This window comes from Squalius cephalus (genome assembly GCF_949319135.1).
Source record: "Squalius cephalus genome assembly, chromosome: 5".
Classification (NCBI taxonomy): domain Eukaryota; kingdom Metazoa; phylum Chordata; class Actinopteri; order Cypriniformes; family Leuciscidae; genus Squalius; species Squalius cephalus.
The window spans coordinates 37048287-37066350 of NC_137126.1; the positions used below are offsets into that span (position 1 = coordinate 37048287).

Here is an 18064-nt window from a genome sequence, read left to right on the forward strand (position 1 = left end):
ACATATAGAGAGCCTAAGTCCCGCCCCTCCGCTTCCGGCTCATGGGACCTTATTTCGGAAAAAATATGTATGGAAGTCAATGGCGAAAGATAACTTATCTTTTTATTCCGTCTGAACTGTGCCCTGAACTACACATATGATGTTTGTCAATTTAAAAGGTAATTATGAAGGACAAGAAAGTCGCAGTTTGTCATAAAACAGAAGAGTAACGTTTAGTTTTATGTGAAAATCGCTCAATGAACTACATCTCTCGTCTCGCACTATGTACGTCACAAGATCCGTTGCTCGTATGTGTGTATTCTGGCTCAAAACACTCAGGCATGACGGCGTAACGTTACGATTATAATGTAAGACTATAGAAAACATGACAGACGTTAGCTTCAGTAAAGTTAGCTTCATTCATTGAGAGAAAAGGTATGACGTCGCATGTGCGCCTTCTGGGTTTGTAGTCTTTGTAATTACGTATTTTCACAGTCTTATACCTCAGCAGTTTTACATCAAGCTGCGACTTTCTTGACTTTCAAACGAGATCAAAATATTTGTTGTCTCTCGCCATTGACTACCATACAATATTTTTCCGAAATAAGGTCCCATGGTGGTCGACCGGAAGGGGAGGGACTTAGGCTCTCTATACACGATCGTTAACGTCAACGTCAACAAATAGTCTAAATCTACATACATAATAGTTTCTCAGCAGTTGCTTGAGACTAGTGGCAGTAGGGAGCATGATACCGAAAGCAACAGTTTGGATCTATCCTCTGTCTTCAGAAGTAGCTTATCCAACATTGTGCCCTTAAAAGTGTGTTTCAAAGATTTCAAAAAAATTTCAACATTTATAAGCTTCCTCTAGTTTCAAAAAGCTTCAAAAAATGAGCTTGGCCAATAAATGTTGAGATTAGCTGGACTCACAGGATTGAAAGCAGTGCTTTTGAAGCGAAAGTAATAGTTTTTATAAAGTTATCTGAGGAATTGCAGGTATGGTTCTGTCACTGTGTCATAAACTTCCTTATTTTCCAAATAGAGCTCTGTGAGCGCGCGTGTGTACTTTTATAAATGCCTTGTAGCCTAATGCAGTAGGGCTTGGCACAGATTTGACTGCACACAGGTAACTTAATCTTATTTTATCTGTTACTAACATCATAAACTGTAGCACAATTTGATCAAATATCACTAGTAATGATAGTAGTAAGAATGATTATATATCATAATCCTAGATTTTTCAAGAATAATGTGTTGGTTTGAGATTGGATACGTGTGTGTGTGCGCGTGTGCATGTTTTACATAAAATGTTTCTTAAACACTAGCTCTTAAGTAAACCATTCAGTAGTTTAAATCTATAAAGTGTTTTTCTCTGGTTGTGATATTTTACCAATATCTGATATTAAACTAATCTTTATACCTCTAATTTTCACATTAAAGTAGCCTATGAGTGTCTATTTCTGCATGTGTGCATTTTTGTAAACAGTTTTACTTTTTTTTTTACTTAACTGCTTTTTATTGTGTGTGTTTTTGCACATAAGCGGAATGGTCTTGGTTTCATAGAGAAAACCAATTTGAGCTTACTTCCCAAAATGTACCACAGTGAAGAAGAGCATTATTGTGTGCACTGAAAGGACTATTGTTCCTTCTGGTATCTTTCAAAGGTTGTTTGTTTCTTAATGTCTGAGCTTGGGAACTTTTAGAAAGGCTGTGCATCAGGTTTGGTGGCTTCAGATCATTGTGTGTGTTACAGTAAATCTGGGTGAGGCGGAAGAGATGTTTTTCTATTTCTGTAATTAATGTCATAGCCTTACATCATAGGTCATACAGTATGCTAAGCGTTGTCCAGATTGTTGTTTTTTCAGAGTCACTTATGTAAATTTGGCTGGAAATATTCCTTATTACAACTCAAAACTAATGATAAAAATGATTATCCTGAATCATATAATGAAGACAACCAGACATCTTTTTTTTTTTTTAGAGACCCTTCATTTAACCCCCCCCCCCCCCCCCCCCCCCATTATGTCAAGACTCAAGATGGTTTGAAACTGTGCTAGGAAAAACCTGATTGTCCTGTATTTTATAGATATTTCCAATATGTTAAAGAAGCCACATGTTATTCATACACTGTAAAAAAAAATTACATCCCCAAGTCAAAAATTTCTAGTGACTGATCACATCTACATTTTTCAATTAGTCTGACGTATTATTTCTCATTGAGCCAATGTTAACAGACTATTGCAACAAGAATTGCACTTGGGCCAATTAAAAAATTTAGATGTGACCAGTCACTAGAAAATTTTGACTGGGAGAGGTTAGAAATTTTTTACAGTGTATGTTCTTCATTGTTTTTTGTTGGTTTATGTTTTGATAATTTATTTATTAATGTGTTCTGCATCCTTCATAGGTACACACACCACAATCCCAGAAAATGGCTTCAAAGGTAAATTTTGTGACTGTGACTGAGTGTGTATATTGTTCTGTCAATGTGAAAGTTGGTTAAATAGCCATTCTATTGGGCCTGTATGGTAGAGCAAATTTACCACTCACTCTCAAAGCTGTGCCATCAAGTTTATCATAGTACATCTTTAGTTTTTGTCTTATAAATATTCTTTTCTACAACAAAGTTCTTGCTAAATATATATTACAGTTCAAAAGTTTGGTGTTGGTAAGATTTTTTTTAATAATTTTGGACAAGTGTCTTATGCTCATTAAGGCTGCATGTATTTGCTTAAAAATACAGTAATATTGTGAAATTAAAATGACTGTTTTCTAATTGAATATATTTTAAAAAGTAATTTATTCCTGTGATGGCAAAGCTGAATTTTCAGCATCATTACTCCAGTCTTCAGTGTCACATGGTCCTTCAGAAATCATTGTAATATGCTGATTTTGTGTTCAAGAAACATTTATTATTATTATCAATGTTGAAAACAGTTGTCCTGCTTAATATTTTTGTGGAAATCGCAATCCATTTTTCATGTGATTCTTCATTTTAAATAGAATTTATTTGTAAAATTATTTAAGTCATGTCACTTTTGATAAAAATATTTTCTTATTATTGAATTTTCCTATTCTTACTGACCCAAAATTTTTAAACAATGGTGTTTTTATTTATCATTTTCATCAACGGTTGTTTGTCTTCCAACAGGAGGATCTATTGCGAGACATGCAGAAGTGTTTCATCAACCTGAAAGTTGAAGAGGATAAAAAAGAGACAATCACTCAAAGAGAGCGGTGTGTGCATGAAGCCCAAAAAAATATACAATTTTATATTGTTTTGCGTGTTTACTTGAGCCTGCAGTGGAAGAGAAATTAGAATTATTCTGTTGTATTAATACAGCGTTTGTTTATCTTAGTGAGGACAGTATTGATATCCGATGTACAGAGTTTCCTGATTTCTCAGAGGAGTTCCGTCAGATTATTAAAGCTGGCTGGCTGGAGAAAACTCCTCCAAAAGGGTAAGAAAGAATTGTGACTTAAGTGTCTTTTACGACTTTATAACTAAGCCTCTTTTCTGAAATCTGTGGTTTTATTTTTATATATAATTATTATATTAATTTATGTTTTATAATATTTGTGTTTGTAATTTCAGTGGCAAGATTTACCAGCGTCGATGGGTGCAGCTGGACTCAGAATATTTAAGATATTTTCAATACATCAAGGTAAAATAGTTGAATAAATCAATCAGTCAGTTTTTTTCTTCTCTATCCATACATCCACTCTGTAATCTTGTGAGTAAATATTTTGCAATATTCTCCTGGTAATTAAAATCTTGAATAACAATTAGATCCTTCTAATCAGAATAAATATATAGATTTCCTCGTTCACCAGACACATTCCTTTCCTTCCAGAATGACTATAAAAAAGTCCTGTCTTGTTTTATTTAAGGAAGTTAAGTATTTATTGTACAAACAAGTTAGAAAATGATCGGAATGGAGAGAGGGGATGATGATAATTACTAAATGATGATGCACACTAAAAACAAGAGGATATGAAAGCTGGAATGTATTTCTGCCTGGTTTCAGTCACAATGATTCAATCTAGACTTAAAGTTATATATATATAGCCACTCTGGATAAAACAGTGATGTCATCGTCGTCAATGAAGGTAGATCAATATTATTGTTGAATATTAAGTGTCCCCAACTAAAGGTGACAGTGGCGAGGAACTAGAACTCCATCAGGTGACAGAATGGAGAGAAAAAAACCTTGGGAGAAACCAGGCTCAGCCAGTTCTCCTCTGGCCAACAAACGAACAGTGTATGATTATTATTCAGGCAGCATTACAGGTCAGAAGTCAGATTGGATCAGAACATTCAGAATATTTATCCAGTTCCATCTGGTTGGAGATCAGAGTCATCACACCAGAATGGAGATGCCGGGTTTGTTGAGGATCTGTGCCACTGGCTGTCGTGCGATGAGGCCTTCACAGGGGAGAGTCTATTGTCACAATCTCTGCTGACACTTTAGGGATGCGTTGTGGTCGTGTCTAGGCGCAGATCCTCCATCTGATCTGGACACGGCACAGATCCGGCCCGGATCCGGCTGACTACAGTAAACCTCCGAATAACAGAAAGACTAGCATTAGCGTAGATGCCATTCTTCTTGTGATGTAACGAGTGCATCGGGTGTTATAGGAATTAGGAAGTGTTCCTGGTTCCGGCTGACCTAGTCTATGCAGCCTAACAGCACTTACAGTGTTCAGAGTCAGACTGTAAAAAAGAAAAGAGGCATATATTTAAAATTGTACACTCGCTAATAAAATAAAATTGTATACATTTTAGTAATAATAAAATAATAATTATCAAGGATGACATTTTTCTCCACTGCCAGTCCTCTGCACTCCAACTCCGATTTATTATTATAACTGTCACTACTAATGTATCATTACTCTATAACTCTGTCAATTTTGTCCGATACTGATTATCTGATAATGTTTTGTTTAATTAAATAAAATTAAAAAACACACGCTATAAACTAAAATATAATTTTAAATACTACAGCTGAATTTAGGCACCACCACATTCAAATGTACAATATTATACTTAGTGAGCAATAGATGGCGCCAAAGGCAAATGAATAGTAAAAAAATAAGGGGAACAATTCAATTTCCAAATATGCTATATGTATCCCTGATCCCTTTTGTTTTTATATTTATTTATTGAGTGTAGCGTTTATTGTTTACAGTATAGCATTGATCATTGTGTGCCTTTCTTGTCCTGTTTGCAGACCCTGTGAAACAACATTTGAATGGAATTTCAATAAACTTGACTCAAGTGTTATACAGAGTGTTAAAGAATTTCTCTTTCTCTTTGTGTGACAGGAGGTGTACTCTAAAAGGATGGTGTCTCTGGAATCTGTCGATAAGGTGGTCAGTGTCGGAGATTTACGATTTGAGCTCCACAGTCAGAGCCGGACTTTCCTGTTTCGAGCAGAAAGCACTCGTGTGTATTTTGTCAATGTTTTCTTCTGACCACCTTGCAGAATGTCTCTGACACATCTTTGTTTTTATATTCAGGCTGTGAATGATTTTCATAGATTTATATTGTGTGTGTATTTTCACAGAGGAAAGAAATGACTGGGTGGGCTGCATTGAAAAGATTCTGAGTGAACGCAAAAATAGTCTGGAGCCCCGGAATCTGTTCTTTAAGAGCGGTAGTGTGAATATTTGTTTCGAGGGCAACCTGGAGATGTTGTCACCGCGCACCAAAGTCTACACACTTATCAGCAGGGACAAACTGTTCCTCTTCAGAAGCCACGAGGTGTGAGTCTGAATGTGAATAACTGGCTTTCTAAATGTTTTGGGGGGTTTATTTGATAGATTAGTTGTGTTTGTGTTTTGTATATAGGAATATTTTCAGGGTGTAGGCATCACTGACATAGACATGCGAATGGCCAATGTGAGAGATGGAGAAAACAAGCGCTCTTTCACGCTCACCACTCCATACAGAGCATTCAGGTAAACGCTGCAACTTTTCACTTTTTGCACACAAAACTGGAAAGCATTTGTTCAGCTATTTTTGTATTATTTATATACTACTATAATATTTATTCATATTTTGAATTAGCTTTTATTTTTATATTTTCAGTTTAAAAAATATATATATTTGTATCAGGCCCAGCGCCACGGACCGTGATTTGAACCTCGTTGTTTTTTACTTGATTAAGCCAAATAGACCATAAACTCATTGACGAAACTGTAAACTCCCTACATCAATTAAAATTGCTTTAACTTCATTTGTATGCTTGTATCTCTCTCTCTGTTTGTAGTTTTGTGGTGAATTCAGTGAGTGAGAAGCAGAAATGGTGCGAGTTACTTAATGAGTGTGTGAGTCGCTCTCTGTCATGTGATGGAGTGTGTGAGAGCATTTGGCGTGTGCCATCAAACCGTTTATGTGCGGACTGCGGCTCTTCGATGCCAGAGTGGGCGTCAATCAACCTGTGTGTTCTGCTATGTGAAAAATGTGCAGGTACATACAAATATTAACAAATGACAGCAGCAGCTATGTACTGTATATGTCTGCTCATAAATGCGCATACATTTGTTTGATAACAGGTGCACACAGAAGCCTGGGCCAGAACGTGTCAAAGGTTCGCAGTCTGAAGTTGGATGAACGAGTGTGGACTGATGACCTCATCAGGGTACAATGAATGTGATGCATCCAGTCTATATGCTGCCTCAGTTACATCTGAGAGTTATATTGATAGTTTGCAGTTGCTGTTGTGCCGTTCTCTTTCTGGATGATGTCTGATCTCATTTTGTGTTGCCAGGTTTTTCTGCTGCTGGGTAACGGCAAAGCTAATCAGTTCTGGGGAGCGAATATTCCCCCGAGTGAAAGTCTCAGTGCGAACGCTAACAGCGAGCAACGTCTCCAACACATAACAGCAAAATACAAGAATGGAAAATATCGCAAATACCACATACTCTTTGGTCAACAGGAGGCGCTCAACAGAGTTAGTCAATTCCATCTAAATGCCAAATAAATGACACTAAATGCACATCGAATGAATGTTCTGCTCTCTCTCATGTCTGGTTTTTCTGCGTTTCTTAGGCTCTGTGTTCAGCGGTGCAGTTTTCTGATTTGTTGGATACTCTCTCGCTGCTGAATTGTGGGGCGGATATCAAGTGCAACACTGGTATCCCAGAATACCCTTCTCCATTGTCTCTGGCAAAACATAGTGGCCAAACAGTACAAGCGGAGATACTTATGCAGAACTTGAACTCAGGTGCACAAATACATACAAAACTGTAATGTATATGTGTTTAGATACACGGGTTCAGACGTTTCATGGGTTCAGCTTTTATGTTTAAACTCGTCTTGTTTTGTTCTTCATCAGAGTCTTTTACGCCAGTGGTTAAAGATGTGTCCAATCGATCCCATTCTGGCTGCCTTTTTAAGACTGCCTCATCAAGTCGGCCAATCACAGACCACAAAACCAAAGCAGGTGTGTGGAGCCCTCGTAGTTTCATTGGTTTAGTAAACTGCTGTATGATGACTAGCCAGTGAATCTCAAGGATACTATGCTAGTGAGGATGTGTTTGTCTTCCAAAATTAGATTAAAGTTAAACTTTCATATCATGAAAAGTCATGAATTGACATAAATAATATAAAGGTTAATATAATTAAAATGTAAGTATAAATGTCAATTCATGACTTTTCATGATATGAAAGTTTAACTTTAATCTAATTTTGGAAGACAAACACATCCTCACCAGCATACTAAATGCCAATTCAAATGTAATAGCTTACTGTAGGCTTTTTAGGCTTTAGTAATCTATAAGTTTTCATGGTGTGTGTGTGTGTGGGGGGGGGGGGGGGGGGGGTGCGTTTATCTGTGTTTATGAACCTTTTGTGTGACTATTGTAGATTTCACTCAGCGTTGGTGCTGTCTTGGTGATGGAATGTTTAGCTACTTTAAGAATGAACAGAGCCACAACAAGTGTGGTGGCATGAAGACCAGTGAAATCATCTGCCTCTCTGTCAACAGCCCAGGGAAACATGGGTAATAAACCATGAAATTCAACTTTAATTGAGTTTACTTTTACCACATGAATCCTTTTGTGCGTTATATTCATCATGTTCTCTTTAATTGGCTGGCAGCTATGAGCACACCTTTGAGTTGTACTCTGAGGAGGGGAAAGTCTATCTGTTTGGAACCGATGATGGCAGCATTGCTAAGAACTGGATTCGGGCTATTGCCATGGTGATCAAATTATTTATTTATTGAGTTTTTTAAACACATTTTTTACCACTCATTTGAAAATACCATATTGTGAGGACAAACAAGAGCAGTAGACTATGGGTTTTCAAACTGGACCAAAAGGGGGGTGTTTTTTTTATTTAAAAGATATTAATACTTTTATTCAGCATGGACACAATAAATTAACATTAAAGGGATGGTTCACCCAAAATTGAAAAATCTGTCATCATTTACTCACCCTAAAGTTGTTCCAAACCTGTACTTTTTTCTTCTGCTAAACACAAAATATGATATGTGGGTAACCAAACGACCAATTGTTGGGCCCCATTGACTTCCATAATATTTGGAAGAAAAAAGAAAAGCATAAAACAGGTTTGGAACAACTTGAGGATGAGTAAATGATGACAGAATTTTCACATTTTGAGTAAACTATCCCTTTAAGCTGTATAGACATTAATAATGTTACAAAAGAGTTCTATTTCCCATTTGTCAAAGAATCCTGAAAAAAGTATTACAGTTTCCACAAAAATATTAAGCAGAACAACTGTTTTCATCATTAAGTTATAATAAGACAAGTTTCTTTTCCATCACAGGAATAAAGTACATTTTAAATGTTTAATAAATTTTATGTTTAATGGAAAATAGTCATTTCATATTGCAATAATATTTCACAACATTATACTGTTATATATTATGCTATTATACTACACAATATTAATGCTGTTTTACTGTATTATTATCAAATAAATGCAGCCTTTTGTGAGAATTTTTTCTCTTTTTTTTTTCTAAATGTTAATCTCTACTTCCTTGGAGCCTTCCATGCATTGTTCTGTAAAGCTGCTTTATATTATTAAATAAAATGGTTATCTTATATTCTAATATGTTGGCAAAGGAGAAAAATAAACTGATCCCCTTCCTTCTTATTTAGGCTGTGCTGCCTCCTGCACTGTTTGATGTGTGTGGAACCTGTGATCGTCTGGGTCGCCTGCGCTGCACAGAGGGCAGCCATGGCATTGGTTGGTTTTGCCTGAGCGGCTTCAAACTGCAGGTGTTACTGGAAGACAACGTACAAACAATCGACCTGCGCAAGCTGGTCACACTCAGTGAGTTACAGCACACAGTTATAGCACACAATCATGTGCCGATCTGAGACCATATGAAATGTATATTTACTATATGTTGTTTATATATACAGTATATATTTATATGAATGCGTGTGTGTACATAGCTCTCTCTGACAGTTCTGGCTCCTTGGTGATGGTGTGGCGGGGTGGACCCCTGCATTTGCTAGCTGACCGCAGGCCTCATTTTGTGGGCTGGCAGACCTACATTCAGCAGAAATCCGGTGCTGGAGATCAGCCGCTATCCCAGCAGCAACTCACTGACCTGGGTGTCCCTGTGACTATTGACCGCTGCCTGGACCATGTAACATGTTACGGTATACAAACACACATTCACATTACAGAAGAAAGCACAAACATTCTGTTGTAGAAATGAAAAATTATTTTAAATATGACAAAACAAGCATTAAAATAAGCCAAAACATATTTCTAGTTATGATAAGCTCTAAAGTATTTAATTGGGTGAAAATTGTGAGTGGGTGAGCCTTAAAGTCAAAAAGGTTGAGATACACTAGTCTATTGTTCTTTGTCTATTAAAGTCGACATAAAACAGAAGTTGTGCTAGTCTTTTCTTCCCTATTGTGATGTACTTTCGAGTGGAACGGCTTCTTGAACAAGAAAAATGAAGGGCAGGACTTGATTTTGTCCATCGGACCACCATTGTGGTTTGTGGTATCTGCAATCTCATATGAGTAAGAGAGAAGAGATGTAGCTGCAAGAGGGAAGGGAAGATAAAAAAAATTTAAAAAAAATAATGATGTGCAGGGATAAATAATTTATAAAAAATACTGCAATATTCCATAAAAAATAAGAACTGTCCATTTTGAATTCATGGTGACTTTAAATTCTAATTAAAGTGTACTAAACTGGACACAATTATTTTTCTTCATGCTGCCACCAAGTAAATCACACTCCTAATAGTAGGGAAATAGAATTTTATAAAATAAATGGCAAGATTTGGTATACTCAGAACACAAACATAATGTCACTTTTTTATTTTTAGGACTGTTGTCATCAGGAATCTACCGAAAGAGTGGCATTAATTCTCATGTGACCAAACTGCTGGAGAGATTTCAAAATGATGCACGGAGTGTAACATGGTGTGAGTCTGAGTATTCTGTGGATGATGTGGCTAACACGCTAAAACGATTTCTCAGGGAGGTCAAAGACGGAGTGTTAAACGGACAAGAGAACAGCGACAGCTGGCTAAGAGCTGCAGGTGAATAAAAAATTGGAGTAATGTAAGATGAGATGTTTAAAACTGCTTAGAAAGTGGGAGTAACCCAACACTACTGTAAGAAGTAACTTTTTTTTAACACTCTGCAGGTCTGGAGAACAGAAGTGAGAAGATTAATAGATACAAGATTCTCCTCTCAAACCTCCCAGATGTTAACAGAGAAACACTCAGAGTCCTCATACACCATCTGGTTTGGTATATTATATGACATGTGACCTGCTCAGCTGTCTAAAAGCTACAAAGTACTAACCAAATCACTATAAAATAGTAGTTTACTTTCTGATAACTTATAAGCATCCCTAAGTCTAGATAGGATATATAGTGTTTAATATGCTTTAAAAATATTTCTGTGACTACAACTGGTTGATTTGAATTGATCATAAGGAATGTAGTTGGATATGTAGTTATTGTTAGTAATACATCCAAGAACTTGACCTGAAATTTCTGCTTTGTCAGTGTTCAACACCTGTCTGATGAGAATCAGATGACTGTACAAAGCCTTGGTATCGTATTCGGTCCAACACTTTTTCAGATAGATGCAACAGATGTATCTGCATGTGCAAAAGCATCTCAGGTGGTGGAGGAATTGATCCAAAACTACTGCAGCATTTTTAATGTGAGTCTGTCTTTAATGTTGGTACTTATCACAGTAGTTAGTTACATTGATGATTGTTAATTATTTTATTATTGTATTAAATGTATATTGAAATTTGATTCAAACACTGACATAGAGATCAACTGATGCACTTATCAATTAAATATTAATTAGGTATATTTCGAATATGGTGTTAATGACCTGAAGAATGGTGACTGAGATGAAGCTTCTTTCACAGGTGTCAGAGTCTGACCTTCAGAGGCAGCTAAACATGACGTCTGTCATCCTGAATAAACACAATTCCCAGGTCATAGTTCACAGGACACATGGCATTATTAAGGGCATTTTTAAATGCTGTTAATAAGGAGTTGTAAAATCTGTGTATCTGTGTAAAGAACTCCTCGTGTTGATTTGATGGCAACTGAATAAAGTCTTTGATGAATTATTGTATTTCTGAGATATTTGACATTAATTGCTGACTTGATTATATTTCAGAGGACCTTGAGTCGAACTCCATCCAGCACCATTTGTGCTGTTTACCTGGAGAAGAAAGAGGAGGGTACAGTGGTTCTCGTTCAGGTGGACATTTAATCCTAACTTAAATTTATGTAATTATGTACTTTACCTGTGTTGACTACACCTCTGTTTGTTGCAGATCAGTGTAGAAGTTTTCTTTGTGTGTACTCTATGTGTTAGGTTGCGGCGGATATGACAGTATTCAAGTTGGTTTCTGTGGTTCTGGAGCTTAAAGGAATTCAGCGAGCCAATGAAGAGTTCTGGAGCTGCTATGAGATTCTAGAGAAAGAGGACATGGGTGAGATTTTATCCTATTCTGAAAGTGGCATTGATCAATGACACATGAAAATAAGAATTACCTTTCGGTTTTTTAATATTTTAGTCGTTTTTCTGATTGATTCATTCATTTTAGTTTTTAGTTTAATTCATTTGAATTCATTTGCTTTAGTTTACTGCTTTTACTATGTTAAGAGGCAAAAACTACTGGTTTCAAATTCAAATATGACACCTAAATGATTTTAGATAAACTTGGCCATGAAACAGCCCATCAAACAATTGACTGCTTTTGGTCCAGTGCAATAGGGAACGATGACAAAAGCTTTAATTCATCTAACATTCTTGGTTTAAATTAAAAGTGCATTTTAGAATCATAGTTTTTGTTTAATTTTTTATCTAATATTCTGTTGTACCAAAACATGGTGTCGTGTTCAAAATGTACTTTATGAATATGGGAGCTTTCTCTTTTGGACATGACTCTGAATGTGGTAACTTGACTTTACTTGTGGGATTTTACTTTATTTTATAATAGAGAGAACACTTCATTACCAGGAAAGAGTCTTGCCACTCTATTTCTCACTTAGTTGTCACTGCCACCTATTGATTAAGAGGAATCAATACATCATCAGCATCATGAGGTACCTGGGTATGTCTTGTCACACAAACACCAATGCATAGTTTCTTTGAAAATCTATTTTATTCATCATAGATGAAAAAAATCAGTGTGATACATCAAAAGATATTCCAAGAATATTGAAAAATACACATTTAAATTCTTGTTTTCAATGTTAATTTATCTGTTTGCGTTCAGAAATAGTTTTAATTTATTCAATATCCGATATTGTAGCTTCTGAGATGCTTTTTAAGTATACATTTTAATTTTGCAATGAGATTCATATTTTGGCTCAATGTTTCTGTCTACAAAACTTCCATATATTTAGCAATATACTTTTTTGCTCAAAATGTTAATAAGGTCACAATAAACATATTTTTTCTAGACTCCAAATCAAGTATGTCCTAACTTTTTTACTGGTAGTGTAGTGTGCATAATATGGTGCAATAAAGAATGCATAACAATTAAACGAATAAGAAACTACATCCTGAGTTATTGTCTAGTGCATTAACATTGCTTAAGTTGTTTTAGGAGCAGTGCAGTAGTTGTTTGCTAATGTGTGTGTGTGTGTGTGTGTGTGTGTGTGTGTGTGTGTGTGTGTGCGCAGAGAATAAGTTGAATCTATGTAAGAGTGGGCCATTGCATGTCTGTGAGATTAAAAGTGAAAGTAGCAGAAACTTCCACCTTCGTCATTGTGAGCTTTCTGGCAACACCTTCAGACTGCACAAGGAACTACAGGTGTGTGCAAGTGTAAACGTTCATACTGTAAGGTTACACACCAGCTGCATTAAGCATAAGAAATTCATAAACAAATCTGAAGCAATAAATACACTGAGAGACTGCATGAGTGAAAAACTAAAGAGAATGAATCGATCTTTAATCTCTGAAGGCTTCTGCTCTTTCAGGGTTCTCAGTGCGAGAGGGAGTATCCTGCCAAAGAGCTCAAGCTCTATCATGGTTGCCGGAGCAAACTGCATCCACCCACCCCGTAATGAACCAAGAGCACTTGAACACAACATCTACTCCAGAGCTTATCTCACTTATCTCATGAGTATAAACTCATGTACTGAGATGCAGTTTGTGTTGTGTAGTAATTTCTTTTATTTTCTTTACAGATGGGGACTAATGCTGATTCATGACAAGCAGCAGTGGTGAGTCTGTCGCAGATTTTTATTTAGTCTTCCTCAATTTTGAACATTCAGTTGCATATGGACCTCAAACATTTCCATTAAAAGTATTTACCAGACATATCAAGCAACATGCAACAATCTAATATTTATGGAGCCCCTAAAGGGACATGGTTGTGGAAAAAATATGGGATGGGAGGAACATATATAATTTTCATATAACATTTTATTGCTAAAAAAAGGTGAATTCTTTTTTTATTTTTGGCTTGTGGAGTGATAAATAGAGATCCCAAAATACCCTCTGTAAATATATCAACATTTTTTTTAACCTGACTTGTTCCAATGACCAGATTTTTATTCTAGAAATGTATGCAAGTCAGTGCATATTTAATTAGAGAACACCTCATTTGCATATTTAAACATAACATTTCAGTAAACTTGTTAAATCATTTATACTTATTTACATACCATACTTTTTGCAATTATCAATGTAATCAATCAACTGAAGTATCAGTTATCTTTTTGACCCTATTCACCTGGGGTGTCAAGAAATACGGTCAGTGCTTATTTCATGGAGTTCAGTAAAATTATATTTTCAGATTCGAACTTCCCGGATCAATAACTTGTGAGCTAACCATTGCTAAAACACAAATGACACCTCTTTCCAATCATAGTAACGTAGACAACAAGCTACAACCACATTTTCCTCAAAACGAGCATTATAATATAAACTGATCTCTGAGCAGGCGGCGAGTCCGAAGGGACCTTCTGCAAAGTGCAAAACCCGAAAAGCGTTAGCCTACTACAAAAATCATTAACGTGTCACCAAATTGGTCTCCTACTGGTCATACTACAACACTTAGTTTGATAAAATGTCTTTTGCATAATTAATGATTATTTATCATGAAATTAAAATTAATCAAGTTGAGTGTGAGGAAAGATGAAAGTAGCTAAACATTAAATATTTGACTGTTTTATGATAGTTTTATGAAGTGTTAGGCAGTATTAGAAAATGAAGTGTGAATGTGTTCATATTGTGAATTTACTGTTAGGGGGTAACAATGAAGACCTTTCTCAAACACATAACAAGTCCCTATTTCATTTCTGGAAGCCGGGCTAAATAAGCAAGCACTGTTACTGCATTCAGATATCAAATACAGACATTAAAGAATAATGAATAATAATCCAGAGTAGTCATTCAACTCATCTGATATTTAGAAGGAAAAATATTGATTAATACCTTGATTATAATCACTCATTACATATACATTGAAGCAGCAGTGGATTCCAATCCACCCCCTTCAGAACCTAATGAATGTGGAAAGTCTTTCAGTAAAAATATATTTGCAAATAGTTCAAATGCATTACTTTGTTTAAAAAATTCTAGCTGTTTTGCTATTTTTCTTTGTTGTTTTTTTATTTATTCTATTAAATCCATTAAATCCCTTTAACTCTGTAATTGCTTTAATTAAAGCTGCAGTCCGTAACTTTTTTGGGTTAAAAATGATCCAAAATAAATGTTTCGAATAAATAAATATTATCGGAAGGGCATTAAATGTAGTCATGCAATGCTGATGCTGTTAAACATTAACAATTTGAGAACAAAGTATAATTTGCACGGTTTGACGTGATATGGTAAGCAATCGTTAGATTTAATCAGCGTGATTTACTGCAATGCTTTTTTTCCCTTAGTTGTTCAGAACAAAAGTGGATGTTACTTACTTGTTCAGGTGACATTTTCCGGTGAAAATTCTTATGTTGGTCATACTTCCAAAAAGTAGAATCTGTGATTTTGAATGACAGTCTCCACACCGCGCGGTGACTGACAGCCGCACACTCTCCTCAAAACATTGGGATTCATCCGTGCTGTGCCGAGGCACAACCCACGTAAAGTTGATAATTCCGCGAATAACCGCAATTGCAGATTTCAAACAGAGATGGCGACAAAGAGGAAAAACTACGGACTGCAGTTTTAAATAGCACGAGTATATTTGTGACAAGACCCCACACATTTTTTTCCCCCAATGTTCCAAAGCTTACAGCCTTGTAACAATGTACTCATTCTCAGTAAGAACATCATATAATAATTTATAAAATATCGTTTTGCATGTGACAGGAAATTTTATTGTACATCCTTGTTCTGACCTATTTTGTTATAATAAACAATGACTAGACAATTTATTTTACTAGTTGGCTACATCCTCTACCACATCTCCATGTCCCTGCTCACCTTACTTTGTCTCTGGATCTTTTTTCTTTAAGGTATCTGTGCTGTGAGAATGAGGATGAGTTGACTGAGTGGACAGCCACATTTTACAGCATCCAGGTATAACCTCTGGCACATAAAGTCTTATTTGTTTGAATTCTAGTTAAATATACATAATTTTTTTTAAAAATATGCAGAACAATATGCTTTGAAAAATGTGACACATTTTTATTGAACCAACTAAAAGGTTTTTAATTTCTTATTCATAGTACAATGGTGACATCTGGCCCTCCTGGTGAAATAACTTCAATGCAGCTGATGGGTTGGATAACAGCAATTTATTATGATGGAAAAAAAAAATGAAACCACATAAAAGTGTTTCTAAACAGACTGTGCCCATTTCAGATTCTGAATAATTACTAGCAGCACACTTACCTCTTGCATTATGAGTAATGTGACTGATAAAATTTCTGTATCTTTGATTCCTTTATTTTTGGCATCAATTGCCAAAAAAAAAAAAAAAAAGTACTGTACATCAATTCTGAATTGTATGTATGCTGAGTTAAATACATAATGTTTTAAACAACATTTCCAGTGTAGATTAAGTTATTTTTTGTTAAAAAAATATTGGTTTGGAACAACATGAGGATGAGTAAATGACAGAAATTTCTTGGGGGAACTATACCTCCAAGCTTTGGTGTTTCTGATAAACCTACCATTTTGTTTTAAGAGGAAACAATGAAATCTTTCCTTGATGGTTTTGAGAGGAAGTCTTTTGACCATTTTGATAACGAGGTGTTAAAAACTGTGTGTAGGCTACATTCATGCATTTACCAGGAACTTTTATCTGAAAGTCATTGCATTAAAACTATATATTTAGCATCCGTTCAAAGAGCTACAGGAACACCATAGGTAAGTATAGCTGAAGTTCGTGAGCTCACCATCCTACTTCTGTCACCACAGTAACTACTTCCTACTTCGGTCACCACAGAAACTACTTCCTACTTCCGTGATATGCATATACATATTTGATAGTATCTGAAATTCAGCTCTCCAGAGACACAAGACCAATGGCAGGACTAATGAAACTAGGCCTAAATGTTTTTTCATTTCTTCTTGTGTTGACTGGATTCTTTACAGCTGGGTATGTAATTACTCTTTTGAAATTTGTTTTTGTTTTTTTGATCACAATAAACTAAAGCATATCTGTATTTTGTATTAGAGATTAGGGATGGACATTCGATTACATTTTCTTAGTCGATCGTCGGGAGAATTAACGATCGATTATTAGACTATCGATTAATCATTAATATTTTATATTAAAAATCATTAGGCTATTTATTGAACTTTTTATCATTTAAAAATGCAATGCAAATACAAAAATACAGCGTGTTTCTCCTTGATGAGATCTTTATTACAAGAAGATCAACTTGTGGCTAAAGCAGCGGAACCTGCAGCAGCGAGCCGGCGTTCTTAAACAGTATAAGGGCTGTAACGATATGCGATATGAAACCGAAATTGCGACACAGATCCAAAAACCCAGTGATGTAGTGGTGCCTGGAGAAGTGGGTATACTCTTAATTTATGCCCCCACTATTTTTTTAAGCGCCCCAGCAAAGGATGAACGCTCTGTAAAAAGTGACATGTAAGACTAGTTTTGCATATTAGTTCACCCCAAAATGGGCCAGTAGTATTTTCACATTATCACTTAACTTTTGCCGCTTGACTTCACAGATAAAGGATCATTATGAAATTAATATTAGCCACAGAAGAGGTGCAGTTTTTGCAATTAAAACTGGCTTTTAATTATTAATACTAAATAATTATGAATTTTGAGTGACTATTCCTTAGTCCATCCACACATGAAAATTGGACAACTATTCAAAGGATCACTGCATCCCTGTCTTTACTGGGTGCAGGGCCGTACGCAGGGTTTTATAAATACCGAGGTCCCAAAAATGATCTTGCTAGGGGGGTTCGGGGGCATGGCATGCCCCCTCGAGAAAATATAGATTTTCCTGATCTCGACATGTGCATTTTAAGGTGTTTTTAAGGCCAAAAAAAAAAAAAAGAAAAGAAAAGGACAACAATAGCTTTAAAAGCATGTCAGTGGGCAGTAGCATGAAGTGTTTTATCAGATATTTTTAAACATGAGAATCAGTTTAAATGTCGCAATGAATGATCCACACT

General features: G+C 35.8%; 2 protein-coding genes across 7 annotated transcripts in view; both read left to right on the plus strand.

Annotated features, from left to right (window-relative positions):
- The first annotated feature begins 317 nt into the window (after nucleotides 1-317).
- arap1a (ArfGAP with RhoGAP domain, ankyrin repeat and PH domain 1a) lies at nucleotides 318-17931 on the plus strand. Of its 5 annotated transcripts, none has more exons than XM_079871132.1 (29): nucleotides 318-347; nucleotides 2387-2422; nucleotides 3131-3216; nucleotides 3339-3440; nucleotides 3575-3644; nucleotides 5305-5425; nucleotides 5547-5743; nucleotides 5831-5940; nucleotides 6252-6451; nucleotides 6538-6623; nucleotides 6753-6935; nucleotides 7034-7208; nucleotides 7320-7427; nucleotides 7850-7985; nucleotides 8084-8186; nucleotides 9112-9286; nucleotides 9412-9621; nucleotides 10308-10523; nucleotides 10631-10736; nucleotides 10998-11157; nucleotides 11375-11443; nucleotides 11632-11715; nucleotides 11833-11950; nucleotides 12461-12574; nucleotides 13149-13279; nucleotides 13447-13529; nucleotides 13657-13692; nucleotides 15931-15994; nucleotides 16144-17931. In XM_079871132.1, exons 2-29 carry the CDS (start codon nucleotides 2411-2413, stop codon nucleotides 16171-16173), a joined length of 3285 nt encoding a protein of 1094 aa, XP_079727258.1. In that variant the 5' UTR covers nucleotides 318-347; nucleotides 2387-2410; the 3' UTR covers nucleotides 16174-17931. The 5 variants fall into 5 exon arrangements, 4 of the variants coding, with proteins under 4 accessions (XP_079727258.1, XP_079727259.1, XP_079727260.1 ...); XM_079871133.1 differs by lacking the exon at nucleotides 318-347 and adding an exon at nucleotides 719-975; XM_079871134.1 differs by lacking the exon at nucleotides 318-347 and adding an exon at nucleotides 721-799.
- The window catches only part of LOC307158523 (globoside alpha-1,3-N-acetylgalactosaminyltransferase 1-like), a 28959-nt gene continuing 27756 nt past the window's right edge, over nucleotides 16862-18064 (plus strand). Inside the window, exon 1 of one of the 2 annotated variants that reach the window (XM_079871135.1) lies at nucleotides 16862-17018. In XM_079871135.1, the coding sequence (XP_079727261.1) occupies nucleotides 16945-17018 (74 nt within the window). In that variant the 5' untranslated portion in view covers nucleotides 16862-16944. The remainder of the gene's footprint in view (nucleotides 17019-18064) is intronic. The other variant, XM_079871136.1, reaches the window with a different exon arrangement.

Excerpts from the sequence above, each read along its gene's own strand:
- arap1a (XM_079871132.1), top strand. Across the intron at positions 7,209-7,319 it reads TATGCAGAACTTGAACTCAG|AGTCTTTTACGCCAGTGGTT; the intron begins GTGCACAAATAC and ends GTTCTTCATCAG. Across the intron at positions 13,280-13,446 it reads GACTGCACAAGGAACTACAG|GGTTCTCAGTGCGAGAGGGA; the intron begins GTGTGTGCAAGT and ends CTGCTCTTTCAG.